Genomic DNA, 21,754 nt, shown 5'->3' on the forward strand with positions numbered 1-21,754 from the left:
AGCTCAGGATAACTCTAGGTGGAAAGAAATTGTTGGAAACGCCTGTATGTTCGGTGATCACCATCCTCAGCAATGAGGTAAAATATATGACAAAGAAGTTTTTTTTGTCCAAAAAAAAACAAAAGCCCAAATTATAGTACATTCAATATTTTCCGAAATTGCTTAAATCTCAGATCAACGCGTAGCATAATGAATGACAATACGTATTTGTGAAAATGTGGGGTTCGAGTCATATTGACTGAAAAAAAAAACAATATATGAATTTGATCCAAACGCAAGCTTCGAACTCGTGAATCAATATGTCGAATTGAATTATAAATATTATAGTTTTAATGTCGTGTCTTATGATGATCTTAAACCAATTATTGACGGCAAAGGACAATAAAATTACGTACATTTCATAAATGTAGGTATATAGTAATCAATTAATACCTAATAAGGAAATCAATATTTATTTTGATTTTTCACGGCTAATAAATAATGTTAACAGCTATTCAGTAAGTAATTGAAGTTTTTAAACGTGCAATATTTAAATAAAATGTACTTATCTTATTTTAAATTATTTATTTTTATTCACTGCATATTATCATTTACCATTATAGCAGATTACTGAACAAATTATTCACAAAACCCGGTAACGCATCAGAATATCGTCAGATAAGAAAATAACCTATCATGAGATAGCACACAATACTGGCTGGCAATTATATTTTGTCATTTCAAGGAGATTCAAAATGTAGCACCGGTCCTCGTAAAAATTCTATCGCGTCGATTTATATGGAAATATACCACTGCTTAACCATTTTAAAAGCTTGTCAGCGAAAGTACTATGAATCTTTAGAGATATCTACCTATTATAATACAATTAGCTTGATTATGTATCCTGTTTTGGGTTCGTATAATAAAATCACTACTTTATCACATATTTCGAAATATATTATATTAATATGTAAATTAAAGAATACAGTTTAGATATAGGTAGATCAATGTTTTGTATCGAATCGTACGGGCAAGCAGGAAACTAGGCTACAAAATATTAACTTTGCATAAACTGCGTAGTCTAGCTATAACATAACCTGTAGTTACTCGTAGGTCAACAGAGTAACTAAACTACCTCATCGCAAGAGTGTGTAACGAACTGGGACTCAGTAAGACAATGGGCCCTAAACGTCAATCCGTTATTATTATCTAAACCATATAGATTAATGTAACCCACAGAAATCTGCAAATCAAAAAACAATAATGCTGTTCACGTAGGCAATCTTAAATTTATGATAAATTTCATCATACGGAATGTTTGTTATATGCAATATATTATAATAAATATATTATAATGCAAGTTATATGTTTACGTTATAATATTACGTATAATAATACGCAAGACCGAGAGAAGTGGAAGCAGCTTGAAGAGACCTTCATCCAGCAGTGTATAGATTCAGGCTCATGATGATGATTGTATTATCTTAGTCATAAAATATCTAAGTACGATTAGATAATCACATGAATGATTTTTCCATCTAAACTCTTTATTTTAGAATCACAATCCTAAATGCCATAATTCTATAACAAGTTATCCATAAATCAGCATATTTAGACGTAGAATGAATCCCTGACCATGTCCGATCCTAATAAGATCTAATGGGCCTCCACTGAGTGGAGGTTTGTATTAACAGATTTTTTAATGAGAAATAGATGTCAGCCACTTGTTCAACCTATTAGGTCCATACTCTGACTCATACACAAATTGAAAAACAATATGACGTGTATTTGCCAGACCCAGGCTTCGAACCTGGGACCCACGACGCTATAGGCCGACGCTTAAGCCACGTGGCCATCGTGTTGAATACTGCAATAAAATGGATTCCACTAGCGTTGGTGCAGCGTCACACCAGATTTCAAGTTATACACATTTTTATTTTTCATAAAAATCTATGTTTTTAAAATAAATGAGGCGGTCAGAGCAGAAGTGGCGAAACTCACAAAAATGACTAAACGGAGTTAACCATTGTAAGAGGTTCCAGAGGTAATAGGAAACCTCTTCCAATGGTTAACTCCGTTTAGACATTTTTGTGGGTTACGCCACTTCTGCTCTGACCGCCTCAAATATAAAATACAATAAACAATATTATTTCCACAAAATTACAAACATTTTAACAAAAATATTTTCGCTGCATTAGAAAAAACTTAATAACTTAAATTTTAATGACAACTATAATATAACATGCAATACTAAGATGGAATCCTTTAACGAAATGTATAACGTTTTTTTATTGATTGTAAGTTTATCTTTGACTTGAGATAAAAAAATATATATTTAACGTTTTTAGATACGTATTTATTAATAATTGTAGGTATATTTTCAATAAATTGTCTCAACTCGCAAGCTTCGTATTTTTCCGCTAGGTGCTTCTGGTAGTCGCCGTATTTTCTCTGAAAAAGCGTAAAGAAAATGACATAACACACTACATTTTACGAAGTAATTACAACGAATTTTTAACTTATACATTTTAGTGAGGTTATTTTCTGAACATTTTCTTTTATTTATTAATATTGTTTTAATATAGTTTTAAAATATAATTTGTATTCAATATAACCGGATTGTCGCAGTCGTCGGTTGAATGTGTAATAAACCACTTCATAAATCTATGTGCATGTTGGTGCACAATATGTTAATGTATTTATTTTTCGATGCAAAACACATTTTATTTATGAAAATGTCATTATTTCAATGACGCTAATGTAATTTATAATGAGTATTTTTTGTAATGGAAATTCCATGGCTGGGCATACTGCATTAATGTTCGCCACCGAATCCAACTATTATATGTAGGTAATTAACTATTTTTTTTATTTAACGTATAATTCATAAGATTTAAGGATGTAACATTATTTATTGAGTATACATAATTTGAAAATATCTCAGATATATATATCTATAGCCACTATAAAAATCTTTGAAAAAATACGACGCCCTGCGGGACAGAACCCGCATCCACTGGATTCGCGCCAATGTAATTTACCTTGAGCCGTGTGCCTTCTATATAACTACGATGAAATTAACTATTAGTATTTACATATTAAAGAAATTATATAATGGGCCAATAAATAATTATTATTTATAACGAATAATATTCATATGGGTTGAGAATGACAATTGTCCCGCTTGACGTCACCTGACATATTATATACATGTATCTGTGATGTTTACAAATTATGTATGGCCAATTAAATGCATGAGTTTTCATTATTTTACTATTTTTCTACAGTATCAGTGATGTTGACAGACCTTATAAAGTTATTTCACTTTATAGTTTCGCACTAAGAGCTAAAAAAGGAAGGAACGTCGATTATAGGCATGGCACACTGGACAGTAGCCAGAGACTCCATGATTGTAGGGATCGCATATTCAATGTCCACGAAAGTTATCTTGGTAGACTAGGCAAATACTAGATTTTTCTTGAATGGCCCGGGTTCAAATAATAAATGTACTTAGCATTTATTTTTCTTTAAAAATAAAGAATATTGTTACAATCGTGAAACTAGACGGTGTTCCTAGATTGTGGAAAATGTCCATGTTTGTGGCAGAAAATGTAAATATAGACATAGGCATTTGTATCATCAAATTTCTAAATTATTGAAGATATATCAGATCATATCAGATGAACTATATCATTATGAATTTTTATAATAAATTTGAACCCGTACACACATTTAACTGTACTTAAATTCTATATATTACATTTTTTTTAGTTTTTAGTTTATATTTATCGATAGTTCAATAGCTGTAGAAATATGACTAGGAATTCCAATACACATACATACACACACATACATCCACATACACATTAATCCATACACATAAATTAATAAAAATGATAATGATTGGAAAAAACAATACTTCGCACTTTTAACAAAGTAATTCCACACGTTTTGCGGCAGTTTCATATTTGGCCGACTAATTAGATTTATGAAGCGGAAAGGCCATAAACCATGATTTGCTTTACTATTTTAAATCTATTTATAATAAATATAGCAATCTCATATAATATAATATGTAAACACTAAACACAAAATTGATTTTACGAAATTTTATAAATGTAAATCGTTTAGATTTGTAAATAGTTTAACATAAATTATTTTTTTACATAATATTATATACGATGCAGGTAACATCCGTAGAGTGAATTTGAGAATAAACAAATCAAGAAACATTTAGTTAGACGTTTCAGCCATTTACTCGTACACCTAAGCTGTCTTCTTTTTATAGAAAGTAAACCATTGCGCACTACTAAAAAATGCTATTCTGGAGAATACTTCGGGCATATTATTCAGAATAATGTTTTAATTACTTAAATCTTTAATTTTGTCAACACAATATGTTATTTTTTATTTTAATTGAAATTATACTTTATTTGTTATATTTTTTATAAATAAATAAAACTGTTTTACTTTCTCATAATTATTTATATTACAATATTATTTACTCCATTAAACCTATGTATTTCCAAGATTAAACAATAAACTATAAAAAAATGTACAATAAAAATCTTAAATAGTATAAATTATACTAGATTTATTTTTGACCGATTTTATTATAACGATTACGTTATTTGTATATATAAAAAAAAATTATATTAACTATGGAAAAATTGACAATCCCGGTCCCAAGGACCAGTCCCGGGATCCCGGGATTCTCAAATTGTAATCCCGAAACCCCGGGATCCAAATTTTGGCTCGGGATTGGATTCCCTAGTAATGACATTAAATTTATCCTTTTATGTTGAAAATTCGTAGGACCGGTAGGACCCCAGTACACTGCATTTCCCACCCCATGCAGTTGCTATTAAGACGGCCTTGCGGAATACTTAACCAATCCATCGATATTCCAGGAGTTGAACAAGGCTATATTTATAGGCAATGTAGGTACCAGGAAAAGAGGCTGAGAAAGTAAGTGAATGTAGTATCAAGGTGAAATTTATTACTGAAAGACGACTAAACGGGCAGAAATGAAGACAGCTGATTCTGCAGTATTTCGGAGTAATCGTAAACCACCGTCACTAGAAAGCCATGAATAAAGTGTGATATTTTAAGGTTTTACGGTCAGTCTATGAACCCTGTTGAGTTCTTAAAGATAAAAAAGCCTGTGCACATATTTTCATAACCCTCATCTCAAAATTTAGTGACCGTCTAATCACGTACATCTACGGACAAGTAATGTGTCTTCGCATGTTAAACAATGGTAAAAAAAGCTCGACACCCGCTCAGCACGTCAGTTAAGGGGGGACATGCTCGTCGAAGGTCAAAATTGAGTTTTTATTGTATTTTCAAACCATGATCCTGGACACTCCTTAAACGTTGTAGATGATCTATTTATAGAATTTTGAAGCCTTATTATCCTTTATAGTTATTTTAAACATTTGATGACTGCATGAAGTATTTTTGTTACATAAAATAGTATTCTTTTAAACCTCTCGCTCTAATATTTTAGAATATAGTCATATTTCGGTACATAACTGTGCAGTGGTGTTAAGATTTTTTACGTTTATTAATTTTTAAACGCATTTATTAAACCATTAGCATAATTTATTACGAGATAATTTTTGTAAAATATTCACGATAAAAAATTATATTGCTAATCTCTGTGATCCCAAATTTGACAAGAATTAGGCATTTTATTATTCAAAAAATCGGCAAGATTAACACATTTGAAGATGATTCTAAAGATATTTATTATAAGCTATATCTTTGACCATTCAAGTGTGATAAACATCTTATGAATAATGATTGCTTTATAATAATTATTGACCTAAGAATAAGGTAGTGTTTTTTTGAAATACGCCATTTCTTTTGTCATTCCCCAGTGGTTAAGCTACAACATACGGCCGTAGCCATAAATTGACAAACTATAATTAAAGTAGGAAGTAAAATGATATTAACGCGCGTGTTTGAACATGTACCGTTTAAAAAAAAATTTAAAAAAAATCGGTTAGGTACATGTTCAAACACGCGCGTTAACATAATTTTACTTCCTACTTTAATTATAGTTTGTCATTTTATGGCTACGGCCGTATGTTGTAGCTTAACCACTGGGGAATGACAAAAGAAATGGCGTATTTCAAAAAAACACTACCTTATTCTTAGGTCAATAATTATTATAAAGCAATCATTATTCATAAGATTTTTATCACACTTGAATGGTCAAAGACATAGCTTATAATAAGTATCTTTAGAATTATCTTCAAATGTGTTAATCTTGCCGATTTTTTGAATAATAAAATGCCTAATTCTTGTCAAATTTGGGATCACAGAGATTAGCAATATAATTTTTTATCGTGAATATTTTACAAAAATTATCTCGTAATAAATTATACTAATGGTTTTATAAATGCGTTTAAAAATTAATAAATGTAAAAAATCTTAACACCACTGCACAGTTATGTACTGAAATATGACTATATTCTAAAACATTAGAGCGAGAGGTTTAAAAGAATACTATTTTATGTAACAAAAATGCTTCATGCAGTCATCAAATGTTTAAAATAACTATAAAGGATAATAAGGCTTCAAAATTATATAAATAGATTATCTACAACGTTTAAGGAGTGTCCAGGATCATGGTTTGAAAATACAATAAAAACTCAATTTTGACCTTCGACGAGCATGTCCCCCCTTAAAGTTTACTTCGCATTTTAATAATATTGTCATCCACTTAATTATACACGACACGCCCACTTCAGAAAGGGTAAATGTAGATATTTGAAACCAGAAAATTTAATGATTCAAATATGTACGAATTTAAAATCATAATTTTTAAAAATACTTTCTACACTATTTCCGTATAAGCATTGAACTTGTATAATTATGTAGTACATACCGACACACTTTAATTCGTTTCACAATATTGTCTCACGTATTGTAAATTTTCTTTCAGAAAATATAAATGAAAATGGCCAACGATTGAGAATCCACTAACGATATGAAAGCAAATCGATACAATATGTCAGTTGAACAGGAGATTGATACTAACCTGCCGCTGACATTTCTTTCATTGCGTCATCTATCCATATATGTGATAGAAAAGGGTAAATGATAATACGAGTAGTATTCCTTCCATTTCTATAAAAAAAAAATACCCACATGACATAACCTAGCGCTAGATCATCATTATGACATTACAGTAATATCATTCTGCATCTCACCTACCAAATCCCTTAGTCATTGTGTTAATATTTGAGAAAGGTGATTCAGGATAGATGCTTTTTGACATTGATATATATATTTAAAGTATATTACCAGAGAACAGCAGGTGATTCGCTCATTTACGATTTAACATATTTTTTTAATACATATAGGTATAACTCTATTTTAAGGTTTGTAAACCTAAAAAAACATTCAAAAACTAGAGATTGCTAACGTAGCCGATGCTGTTCATATAATATGCTTCGAAAAATTGAAGATATGACGTGACCTATTAATTCAGGGAGACTATAGAGACAACGTATGAAAAATTGTAACGATTGGATTCAACCCGAAAATATTCAAGAAAACTTCATTTTTTAATCAACAACCGAGAATGACTATTTGACTTTACATACCATATCAAAATCAACATCAATTACATACAAAATCAAAATAACTGAGAGTGAAGCTGAAAAAATGGGACTACGGCTAATGATTATACTATTATCACGCGTAGATACAATATACATTGAAGATATTATGTTTCTAGCAGTTACAAGCATAAAACAAGTTTATAAACAATATCATACTTATTTAAATATATAAATGAGTAATTACAAAAATCAGTAAACAGTATTTCATAAGGACATTAGAACCAAACGTCTAAATAGGCCATCAACTTGTTTATAAGCGAATGCAACAAAATACATAATATTATTATATACCTATAGTGATATGGTGACCAATTTAAACACACTACAACTTTATCGTTATTATTATAAAATCCATCCTGTTGAAATAGAAAATCATTTCTTAAATCAGTGCCGTCCCATCCCAATGAGTTACGCAATTCCAAAAAACACAAGTGAAAACTATTTACACTTTCACGTTCACAGCGTTGAATAATAATATTGCGGATTGTGACTGGTTTAAAAATAGGAAAAACTTCAGAATGTAAATATAATGAGAGCAATGGTGGGTGTACATTTTTTTAACATTTCGGCGCGAACATGTTTGCAAATGTCAGTTGCAATTCAAATTCTGGAATATCATGTCAGTCGGCGTGAAATTGGCGTAAAAGAAAATTGTTAACGGTGTTTAAAATAATGTTTTCTTTTTATAACGTCAAAACAAAACACAGATTTTCATCATACTGCATAACGATTATTACGCAAGCAAAATATGAATTTATTTTCACATGTTTATCAGTATACCATAATTGCATAGAATAGAATAAACACTCACGTTCGGCGATATTGTCATTTTTATGTTAAACACGCCGTGATATGACACAAAATTTCAATCCACTGTTGGATGAAAGCCTCCTCAATCTCTCGCCACTTTTGTCTCCTTATTCTTCACTATCACGTATTTCCATTGAATATTAATGTTCCAACAATCCAACGTAAGAGGGGGCAGGCTTTCAGTAGTCTTACCTATAACTCTATGCCCTAGGGCAGGGGTCGGCAAACTCTTGGACCAAAGGAGCCAAATATGAGTGGCACAACGGTTAAAAAAAAATCGGGACCCATACGTATATTTTTATAATTACGAGTATGATTTATTTAAATGAATTAATTACAGTTTATAATTGTTTATTTATTAAGTGAAGAAGATTTCACGAATAAAACTAACGTATATATATATATGTATTTATATATATAAATATATATTTTACAGAATATGAATTACATACAATTTTCACGCATTCCTTAAAACTAATGTGAACAATGACCTCCCTTGCATTTCTTTGGAGAGTTTCTGTATGTTTGGCATGTAACTTGTAGTTTTTAATTTCAGGCGCAGACTCCAAATTCTCATCGTTTATTTGGCTTCTCTAAATGCTATTTATGTTCATGATTGAAAATGATTGTTCACATACATATTATGTAGACTCGAATATGAGTTCGGAAAGTTATCACATATATTTAAAAACGTAGTATCTACCTTATGTAGATCTTTTAGAGTGCTCCACTTGTAAACTCCACTCAGAAATTGAATTACACTTTTCTCTCTCCAAATCCTCAATTTTGGTGGCAAGACCTACAAATTTGGAGATCCATAAATCTTTGCTTGTTAAATCCACCAATACAATTGTATTTCAAAAGTGCTCGTGTCAATATCAAATGGAGAAAAATTTAATTTGTCAACTTTTGGAATTGGCGGATTTAAAACCACAGCAATCAAACCTTTTTGCATCAACCATCACGGAGGAAAAATTAGGCTCGCGGTAATATCATTATATAATAATATAATAAGTGTACAAATCAATGACAAACAATAAAAATTGAGAATTTTGCAAAAGTTTTTGTAAAAATTGTGAATTAGGAATTTGGCAAAGAGCCGCACGCGAATACCCGAAGCGCCGCATGCGGCTCGCGAGCCTCGGTTTGCCGACTTTTGCCCTAGGGCAAGGATGGCGAACCTATGACCCGCGGGTCAGCCACTGACCCACACAGGCTTTTTAAATGACCCACGCGTTGATTTTTATAAACTTATTTTGTATGTCATAAAAGAGAGAACAGACAATCAAAAATATCAAAAACATAAAGTGTATAATATATCTGATCTCAAATTTATAAAAAAATATTTCCAAGTGGACATTGGCTAGCTAATTTTCTATCGTATCACTGCATCTGTGGATGAGGTACATGGTCGTCAAAGGTTGTGTTTCTTCCTTTTGTCGCGAAGCGTGTATGCCTCAGAAACTTGACACGCATACATATTCGTTGCATCGTAGAACAGGGAGATGTACCAGTCTGGACTAAATGGCAGCCTTATCGTACGCGTGTAGAAGTGTTTAATAATTCAACATTATTATTTTTTTTATTATTAAAGTTTCTCATTTACATATGTATGTATATCAAGGACATTAATAAGGAATTTCTTGTCAATTTATTGTGTTCTAAATACACATTTTTTAATTGTAGCCCTGTACTATATCAGCGGGTTAAAAATAAAAACTAAGGATACAAGTTCCAGACCATATCAAACAGAATGGTTTGATAAATATGGTGTGATTGAAAAGAATAAAACGACTGTGTGTGTAATTTGCGATGTAAACAATTTTATCAAAATTCAGGACCGGATTCATCAGATTAAATGAACATTCTTAAATAAATGAATTGGTATCCAAGTGGATAGTTACCAAGTTAAGTAAAGCGATTGTAATGATAAACTGGCGTTTATTTATTTTATTCTACACACTTATTTTAAACAATCGGTAAATGAAGTTTCTTACTTAAATAATACATTATTCTTATATCAACAAATACTATTATCATTTCTTTATGTTCTTTAGTATTCGGAAGGGTACAAATAGCCCTCACAACGGGGGGCTGATAGGGCTCTAAGCCTGGAGGCCCGACATGACTCGTCGACTAGTTAAGTGAGATAAACACACCACAAATATTCACTAATAAAAAAGTCGCCTGCAGCGCTATTTTCTATTATGGATGTATTTTTAAATATGTGACTTAGTAACCCATGAGCTAGTACTAAAAAAAATAATTAACAAAATTTGACCCACATCTCAAAAAGGTTCGCCATCCCTTCCCTATGGTATCACTGTATTAACTCATTCGTCCACCAGCCATCGCGAGTGTTCCAAGTGTGTCCATGTGTCCGGCCCATCTCCATTTAAGGATTTTAGCATTCCTATTTAATTACGTTGCATACTCTCGTTTGCTTCCTTACTTATAATATTAATACTATCGACCGAATATATTATATACTTATTTCAATGTAAATTGACAATCTCTCTCATTAAAATATGTTAATTATTTCTAGTGGTTTTCAGCAATGTCAAAACTTGATTTTTGAAGAACGTGAGCTTTACTTCTAGGCTACTCGTATTACAGATGTACCTTAATTTAATTAAATAAACAAATAATTTGTTTTATTCTAAAGACAAGTGTATTACAATGTTGTGTAAGCACATAGGTACCTAACCATTGAATTTTTTGTAGTTTTTTTGCATAACGTGCTGATTTATTAATCGCATTATAGATTTATTGAACAACCTTGTATTGGCAGCTAAGCTGCGATACAAGATTTATTTCTTTGCGAATAATTATTATCGAAATTATAAAGAAAGCATTTTCTGCAGATTTAAAAAGTTGTTTAATGTCTGAGAAGAGGTACATTACTCAATTTCCCCAACCGCTTGCATTCTTACATTCATCACAGGAGTTCCCAACAGCGTGTCCGATGCAAAATATTGATAATCAAAAAATATAATTTTGATAAATTACTATTTCGACATAAATAAATTAATCAAATCCGCATAAGCCCACGCAATCAAAAGTCGCAAAATCATCCGAATTCCTCCACGGTGACCAAATCGAGTGCTGTCAAATGCACGATATAAAATGGTTTCTTTTATGTAAGAAATTTAAAGTTATAAATATTTCTTTGCATTATTTTAAAGCAGGAAAAAATAATTTTTTGAATGTTTTGAGTCCATTTTATAATCCAAATGTCTTTCGCCCTTTCCAATATGTAACTTTCTTAAAACGTTATCTGCAAGCTTATTTTCGAACGCACTCGTTAGAAGTTTCTTGTGTGTCTTTAATATAGGATTTTCCTTGATCACATAATGATCGAGCTATAGCCATATTATATAGGAAATATTAATAAACGAAAAATATTGTTGATTAAATACTATAAATCGTTCTTTCGAATTAAATAAATTAACCTAGCCGTGATGTGCACCCCCAGGTATTTAAAACTGTTAACACGTTTAATCATAACTTATAATCAGTATCTTTAGAATTATCTTCAAATGTGTTAATCTTGCCCATTTTTTGAATAATAAAATGCTTAATTCTTGTCAAATTTGGGATCACAGAGATTACAAAATATAATTTTTATCGTAAATATTTCACTATAATAATGCCAATATTAATTTTACTAATGGTTTCATAAATGCGTTTAAAAATTAATAAACTTAAAAAATCTGAACACCGCTGCACATGAATGTACTGAAATATGACTATATTATTAAACATTAGAGCGAGAGGTTTAAAAGAATAGATACTATTTTATGTAATAAAAATACTTTATGCAGTCATCAAATGTTTAAAATAAATATAAAGGGTAATAAGGCTTCAAAATTATATAAATAGATTATCTACAACGTTTAAGGAATGTCCAGGCTTATGCTCTGAAAATACCATAAAATCTCCATTTTGACCTACGTGAATGTTTTGAATCGGAATTGCAATTAGTACAAAACACAAATTGATAGCACAACAGCAGCCTCATTATGTGGTTATTATTTTAGTTTTACTGCTTTTACACTTACCGTTGAATTTTTAACTTAAGGCAGCGATAGAATTTTCGCATGGCGGGAAGGTTAGAAAAATATATTTGAAAAGGGGACGGTGAAACAAAAAAACTTTGAGAAACAATGAATTTTATATCACCTTTTAAGAGCAGTGCAAACATCATTGTCGTACAGTACGGTATTAAGGAAATGTCGGAACATAAAATTCCACATTAAAAATGGCGGTAGCGAGTTGAGTTTTGACTCTTTATCTAGTACCTAATGTATTTTTGTGAATTACTTTTTCATATTGAATGATCGCTTTCTCTGTGTTCGCTAGTGAATATGCGATCGATCCAAAACCAGGTGAGACCCCTGAAGTAACTACATTTAAAACAATTATTTTTGTATGCATCTGGTAGGCAACTTATATGTTGATAATTATTTTAGCATCTTTCAAACAGTACAAATACAATAACAGGTTTTAAAATTAATTAGTGTTTACTTCAAATCTTTTTAGTCTTGTATATACATATGATGAAGGTAAAACAGAGGTACGGGTTAAATCTTACATTACGCTGGCAACATACCAACATAACATACAGGCCGAGGACTCGTTACTAAAAATGTCGCTTACCTACACTTTTAACATAATATTGTGATTACCGAAACCAGTGCAGATCTATGTATTATGTAATCTAAGTACGAGTATTAATGCGGGAAACGGGCGACAACTATGTTAGTACTAAATTATTCTATCAATAATAAAATTCTAACTATTTTTTAAAGTTATACTTCTTTTGGGGCGTTTGGTAGAGAGATGAATTGAGAGCTGCGCGCGCGCACGCCGTTACGAAAGTGCGCGATACTATGAAGTTACCTGCGAATCAGTCAGCTGTATACAAACGCAAGTTTGATAGTAGAAATGTTCCGTTGCCTAGGCAACGAATATAATATTATCGGCCATTTGCAATTCTTTGCGTAAACAAACGATTAAACGTCAGAGTGACAGTTGTTACTTTAAAAATAAAAACAACGAGAAATAATTACATAATTAAGTAATATAAGTCAAAGTTTATAGAAAAAAAACCAACGGCACTCTAATAAGCGGCCCTTTTTCTTGAGTGTGTAATTAAACAAGATAATTAAGAGCTAGTCGAAGAATCTAGGTCATCACAAGTTTTGTTTTGTTACGCCTAAGAAGTATAACTTCTGATGCTCGTACTTAAAGTACACGCACCGATTTTTTTGTTTACAAACTACTTGCGCCGCGCAATATCGACATACGAATGATTAATCCAGAATATATAAATACATAAATATTATTTAAGATAAACTGAACATATTAAATTTAGTTTGTCTGAAATTTTTGGTCAAGCCGAATAATCCCAAACCGTGTTACTGTTTACTATTTTACACACAGTGTACAAACAAGTGTTAATAATTTCGTTTAGGTACTAATAGTTTACCACCATCCAAAATAAAATCTTCATTGAAATCTTGATCTTCACAATATATGTTTATAGAAAAGGTTACATGTAAATTGTACGTAAATCATTTCACCGTAGCACAGTTCGCCATGAGCTTTCTATCGGAAAGAGATGACCGTATAATATACGGTCTCCAATTGTATGAGATTCAATTTGAACATTAATTCAATTTTCATAGCCGATTTTGGCAAAATTCATTATTTCAAGAATGAAAACCTAACCTAACCTACCTTAACTTAACCTAAATAATAATCCAGTATATCGACTATTTTCAACATTTGTTTGCCGCTGACTTCCTGTAAACCGACAAGAACCGTGTTTTATTTAGACATGAATTTGATCTCAGTAGGTACTATATGACCCAAAAAGGTTGGACGGTCTTATACAGCATTTCACGGTGAAGTATGATACAGCGAACTGCACACGTACAAATTTCCGGACACCGATAGAAAAACCACAATGTTATTTTTACCCAGAGACCTTCTGTCCACAACTCCATCGGAATCTTTGCCACATTCCCATAGTTATAATATTTTTCAAATTGTTTCATAAAAATTACATCCAATAAGCGTGCAAAATCATTCTTTTTCAATCGTACACACAATATGCATATCACTTTCTTATTTATTATTTATAGTGTATTTGAAGCATCTGTCAATTTCTAAGTATGATTTTAAATATTTTATTCGTCCTCGGGTTCATATTATGAATGCATAGTATTTAGATACCAATTTGAAAATAAAGATTGTAATATGATTGATATTTTCAAATAAAATGTTTTGAAATGAAAATGAAAAATTATGAAATTTATTCAAGGTCTTTCACGAATTCATTGCGCATGTTTAGTTTTCCGCGTGATTTGTTTTTTATTTTTTTTTTAATAATATAATATTATGAATTAGAAATTTCATTAACAATTTACTATCGGACAGATTTAAAGCCCCCTTTGACGTTTAGATCCCAATGCTTTGCAATGAGGAGATACGCCACTGGAACCCGAACGTATAAGATTCGCTTTATTTTATTCAACCACAACAATGCCCTAATAATGAAAACTCGACTAGTGGCTTTCGATAGATAGATAGTAAAAAAGTTACTTCAATAATAAATTAACATTTAAAGACATGTGGCTGAGTGACGAAATTTTTGATACTCTTAATTGTGTGTCGATAACTCCATACTTCAAGCGGATTTCAAAGAATACAAAAAATCGCTAAAAAAATATACTGCAAACCCTTAATTACCTAACACCATTTGGAAAAAGCTACTGTAAAGCGTCACAGTGCCTTTAACCTTTGTGATAAGTAGGGGGGCTACGTCAAAGATCCTAGCCTGGCGACCCGCTTCAAGATGTGGGGGCCATGTTGTAGGTGCATATGTTAAAAAATAATTTACTGAGGATGAAACTGCAATACGAATATTCTAATCATCGACAATAAAACAGAACAAATGAAATGTATTAGCTAATATATTTAATTGAACTTGTTTTTTTTTATAAATAGATATATCTACCATACTCATTTCCACTTGCAGAGAGATAACTATTGGAAACATTTTTTAAAAGATATTATTACACTGAATTAACATCGAAATTACGTAATGTAGACAATTCATCGACAGCACATTATTTGTAATGTGTATTGTTTATGGATTATAAATTCTGATACTGAATTAAAGGCTTTTAAATAAAATAATAAACAATTTCATCTTTTTGGAAAAATATAATTGGCGTAGGCTGCACCTGCATCTCGTTTCATTATTATAATATAATTTATATGCCGTGATATTTATTATTCAGAGTATTTTTATTTAATCTTGAAATTTATGTGAAGGAATGCGAGAATGACAAACACAAAAAAAATGTAAATGTAATTTTGTATCGTTCATTTTTTATTATGTAAGTAACTAATTAAATTTAACGATTGCGATTTTCGCGAACTTGAAAAATATAATTAATGAACGACAAACTAAAGTGATCATCAAAATACTTATAAGATTATATATTATCGTCATATGTATTATTACGGTAACAAGTAATACACAACAATGTAATGCTTAAGTACTATAAATAATCTTTTTTTTTAATTCAGGAACCTTGACAACTTTCAGGAAACGAAAAATCCAATTCGTCATTCAACATCATGCATACTTTGAAATCACAAATATATTGCACTGAAACAATCATACGGTAGTGGAACACATGAAGACCAATGACGCATATCTTGTCTGCATGGTTTTCCTCCTCCACCTGCCATGTGTCCACACCATGGCCCCCACAAGAGGAGGGCTGACAAGGCTCTAGCCTAGGGGCCCGGGTTCAGGGGGGGTCGGCGTGGCGGATTCACCACATAATTAAGATAAACACCCGGCGGCTCTCGTGGTGCAGTGTGTAAGGCGATGGCCTTCCACCAGAGAGTTCTGGGTTCGATTCCCAGTGAGGACACAATTGTGTTTTTCTCAAAGCCTGGGTGTTTGTGATTGTTCAAAATTACTAACAACCACCTTGTACAAAAAAGCAAGGACATGTTTATTAATAATACCAACTTACTAAAAAAAAAAAGATAAACACCCATTTTAAATATGCTATACTAATACAAAAGTTGCCAGCAGCGGTATTTTACTTCAGGATTATTACCATTTTAAACAATATGGTTGTGCGATCCAATTTTTGTAATTATGTGTTGATGCTTGACGGCCATGGCAACTTCGCAGCCAGACTTCACGAGTTTGGCTTGATAGTAAATGGGCCGGGTTGTACCTGCGGGCATGACCACAAAGATGTTGAACACATCCTCTGGGATTGCCCGCTTATGGAACTCGAACGAGCGGAGCTGTTTGCCAGGGTCCGTCCTCACATGGGCCCAATTGGTCATGGACATCTGATAGCAACCGAGGCCAACTTTGCGGCATTCGAGAAATTTTCAGCGTCGTATGGGGAGCGGGATAGTCCCGACTCTTCTGTAGACTCATCCATTTCAATTCGTGACACTCAGTATGCGGGTACACAAAGCGCTTAACGTCAGGGGACAGCAGAGCCAGTCCAAAAAACAAAAAAAAACCTTTCTTAACTTTCTTATTTAAGCACTACGGTGCATGTTTGCAGCATCAGTCCCGTGCGGCTCCGTCTCGGGACGGAATGAGCACTTAAAATCACTTCTTTCAGACACCTTTAAAGCGTCATAGAAAGCGGCCGTGCATATCCACGGCTGTGCAAATGTGACGGGTGGTGGTGGGCACTTTAACGTAACTCCATATTGGATGTGTTAAAAATCGCTATAAATACACTGAATTTTTATTCACTTGGAACACCATTTAGAAAACGCCACTGTAGAGCGTCAGACTGACTGATAGGTAGGAGAGACGCCAAAGATCCTGGCCTGGGGGCCCACTTCAGGATGTGGGAGCCATAGTCCACACACGTTCAGGCTTATATCCTGGCGTAACGAAAGATAAACGCCCGTGAAAGTTGTGAATGGCGTGCTTGATTCCTACTTAATTAATTTCTAGTAGCTCCACCAGTGGCGCACCCAGGGGGGGGCAAGGGGCCTTGCCCCCCCCCCAAAAACATTGAAATTGAAAGCCAATAGATTAGACAAATAAAAACACGGCAAAAAAATGATTTGAAATTCTCCAGCACCCTCTTTAGAAAAATTTCTTAGATTTTAGTTTCTAACACAAAAATTTCGAAACACAAATGTCGGATTTTTTTAGAAACTCAATCTCTAATGGAAATGTCAAAAAATTCTCGGTGTCCACCCGAATTCCGGAGTGGTGTACACCAGTGGCGCACCCAGGGGGGGGCAAGGGGCCCTGGCACCCCCCAAACATGAAAATTATCAGAATGATTTTAAACATTGACATCGAAAGCCAATAAAACACGGCAAAAAATGATTTGTAATAATTCTCCAGCAACCTTTCTAGAAAAAATTCTTAGATTTTAATGTTTTTTTAAGGTTTTTTTAGAAACCCAATACCTAAGGGAACTGTCAAAAAATTCTCGGTGTCCACCCGAATTCCGGAGTGGTGTAGGTCATGACTGGCAAGGACTGACAGGGCTCTAGCCTGGGGGCCCGGGCTGTAGGGGGCCCGGCGTGCTGGGTTGACCAGATAAGTAAGATAAACACACATCATAAATTAACATTAATAGTAAAAAAGTCACCTGCGGCGCTATTACACTTCATGGCCATGAACATTTTCAATTACTTATATAATTGTGCAATATATTTTCTGATTATTATGTGTCGATAGTCGACAGCTCCATTATTAAAGTAGATGTATTAAAAATCGCCAATAATTCACTGTATACGTACCCTTAATTTGAACTAAAACACATTTTGAAAAACGTTAATGTAGTGTTTCACACTGCATTTAATCTTAGCGGTAGGTAGGGGGCCTGCCAAATATCCTAGCCTGAGGGCCCGTTTCAGGATGTGGGAACCATGGTATAGGTACACCGAGTGCAATAGACGAAAGACCGATAAACGAGAAATTAAACTGTGAAGAAGAAAAAGAGTCTATGCGACTAATTTACATTCTCCTCCTTGCCCCCCCCCATATTAAATCCTGGGTGCGCCACTGAGCTCCACCATGTATGTCCCATGACACATTTATCATTTCTTGACTGAAGAATCTGAGTCAGTGAGTCGGAGATTCAACTAAAACATCGAGTCACTTTTCAGAGCCACTATGAATTGGACAGAATTTAAAACAATGATTGGCAACCTTCATAATATAGAAGCGGTCACACAAATGTGTAGGAGATTTTTCATAGGTTACGTCATAAACATTTTCGTCTATAGGTTAGAAAAAATATAGTGTTTCCCATAGCGTTTCAACGTGTTAGCAGGCTTTTACGGTGATTGGTTAATAGCCATTGACAACTCAAGCCTATCGACCATGTTCAAATACACATATTATTAAATAAAAAAGGGTAACGTGTAAATTATCGCCAATCAGCGGTATTCTACCCAGAGCCCCATCTGTCATAAATACAACGCGTTGCTCCCAATGAAATATGATTAACAGATTAGAGTAAAAGTCTCAAAAGAGTACACTATCAATAATATCAATGTGTTCGTCAATATATTAAATTTTAATTTAATTTCTATGAATAACGGATTTCACCATCGTTACTGACCCTCTCTCAACCAGCACCCATGCAACAAGAGCGATCTACAATAGTATTATATTATCTTAGGGAAGTGGCGCGACTGTGTGCTTATCCTACAAGTACTATAAGCATGGAGTGATGAAGTGAAGTACTTGCGCAAATAATTGAATTTACGTTGTATACAGAGTATATTAAGTGTTTTGTATTTACTACGGATAAGTATATTCCAGAAGGCACCGGAAAACTGATGGATAATGAATTACGACTGATAAAGATAGCCAAAATATTTGCCGAGATCCAGTAGTGGATATGGCACAAATAAAGAAAGTAAGTAAACAATTAATTTGTCATAAACGCGTACCTAAGGTAGGCATCGTCAACTGAACGCTCTCTCATTGGAAGATAACCTTGATGAAATTTATTACACTGAAATAGTGGAAGTAAATATAGCTCAATTTTGATCACGGGAATAAATTTAATAATATAAATTGAATTAATTGCAAGTAGGCATGACTTCTTACTGAATTAGAGCAATACAAGATTCGCATCAATCTATGCTTAAAAAACATATTAATGGTGTATGTATTTTCTTGTCGCAATTTTTCAGCCGCCTGTTTGTTTGCTGGTAATGACATAGAAATTTCTTTTGACCGCCGAGCGAGTCGTTTATTTCTGTGACAGTAGTGCAACACTTGGCAAGTACTTGAAAGATTGCACGAACGGCGATTTATGGATTACGACTCTTAAATTCACACCGCTGGCTGTCCTCAATAAATTAAGTCGCCCATACATCACTCTTATAATGCATATTTTTCACCAAAAATAATTCATACGAGACGTAATGTCCGCATAATATACAATATTATAAATTTACACATTTTAAATGAGCGTGTTTTTTTCACTATCTTTACAACCTGGGAGATCGGGCTTTTCTAACAGATACACGCGATGAATACAGTATATTGTATTGACATTTACGAAGATTAGATAAATATGCAGTAAAAGCTAGATAATTTCGCATGACCGATACTGATCGTAATTACCTCAACAACAAAGTTAGACGTGGTTGTAAAGATATTATCCATTAACTCTATGAAATAATTTTTAAATAATGCTAAGTATATATTTTCAAAAAGAAATCTGCAATACAATCAGACGAACTGTTTCGTATAGCACTGTATAATAAGAATTCTTATTTTATTACTTATGAAATTGGCAAACATATTCGAAGAATACAAATAGGAAAATGTCGTTAAACATCGTATAAACTTCGTTTAAAAACATAGTAGCAAATAACTTAACAATAGTAGTTTTATACATATTATTTCTTACACGTATATTCTCAGTGTCTACGAAGTTAATAATAATAATTGATAATATTAGTATGTAGAGACATGTATAGATTTTGCGTTCACATTCACTTTGAATGACCACTAGACTCAAGAAAAGTCATTTATAATGGAAAATTAATTCCGTTACGACTGAAACGGCCTTAAAACGTATTCGTGTACGAACTGGTAATAATTTTCCTATAAATAACTTTTCATTGTTATTATTTATTATTTTACAATAATAATGTTACTACTGTTTTATCATGTTATCTTTTAATTAAGCTCGGTTTAAATTACTTGTGAGTATTTATTGAGATGTTTGGGAAGAATATTAAAATAACACAGTACTTTTACTACCTAACTTTGTTAGTTAATTTATGTTTTACTAAGTAATTTATACTTTCTAATTATATTATAAATCGAATATAAGTCAACTAAATATACAGGGTACCTGTGTGGCCTAAAGTATGTTCCAAAAATTATTTATATTTAAAATTAGATAAGTAGGTATATTATAGGAATGTGATATTACTAACAATTTTCAATAAACAAGCAAATGATGATGAGTTACAATAGATTCATCGTCTTTACATAATAATAATATATAGTGTCATTTATAAAGATATGTTTACATAATTATTTTTAGACAAAGTTCATACCCTACCGATTTGTAGTAAATATTCCATAGGATTTTTTAGAGTACTACGTTATGGTTTGATTACATACGTCATACAGCTATCAACATGTAGATATTATTATCATTTTTTGAAACAACAAATAATATAATCGTTTTACATTAAGATAAAGAGTTATATTTAATTTCTCATGCAACTGGAATTACCTGCTATCGCCAGAATTGTTAACAGAATAGCACTTAAAATGACAGTCCTCATTTTGAAAACAAATTTGTTTTTCAACTTTTCACATTAAAAGAGGCTTAGGCCGGAAAACCTTCGCGGATATTTCAGAAAATGTATAAAATAACTATGTACCACTTAAATCACACATTAAAATATTCAATTGTTTTTCACTACTGGCAATACTTGAAATGATGAATATTTTATTTTATTAATAAATAAATAAGTACACAGGGTACGTGTTTATGTGAGAGTGTTAGACCTCTCCGATCGACGATGGGTGGGGAATTGCGGACGCCTGCAGATCGCAATTTTTTCGCACCGTCGCGGTATCGCCCCACTACCTAGGGCGGAAAATGCAACCATGTCTATAACTTAAATAATAATAATCGATATCTTCCGGAATTCATTATGAATGGCAGATTATTAAATAAATATTACAATGTCGGTAAATGTGCCGCAGAGGTGGCCATGAGATTTTAAAACTTCTTTTTTAGACCAAACCAAACCTAACCTAACCT

General features: G+C 32.5%; 1 protein-coding gene across 1 annotated transcript in view; it reads right to left on the reverse strand.

Annotated features, from left to right (window-relative positions):
* The window catches only part of CAH9 (Carbonic anhydrase 9), a 63,279-nt gene extending 41,764 nt beyond the window's left edge, over positions 1-21,515 (reverse strand). Inside the window, exon 1 of the mRNA XM_085953789.1 lies at positions 21,218-21,515. Within this exon, the coding sequence (XP_085809915.1) occupies positions 21,218-21,269 (52 nt within the window). The 5' untranslated portion in view covers positions 21,270-21,515. The remainder of the gene's footprint in view (positions 1-21,217) is intronic.
* Positions 21,516-21,754: the final 239 nt, after the last annotated feature.

This window comes from Rhyacophila brunnea, unplaced genomic scaffold, assembly GCF_057557595.1.
Source record: "Rhyacophila brunnea isolate RB1 unplaced genomic scaffold, BYU_Rbru_1.0 scaffold_10, whole genome shotgun sequence".
In the NCBI taxonomy this organism is placed as follows: Eukaryota; Metazoa; Arthropoda; class Insecta; order Trichoptera; family Rhyacophilidae; genus Rhyacophila; species Rhyacophila brunnea.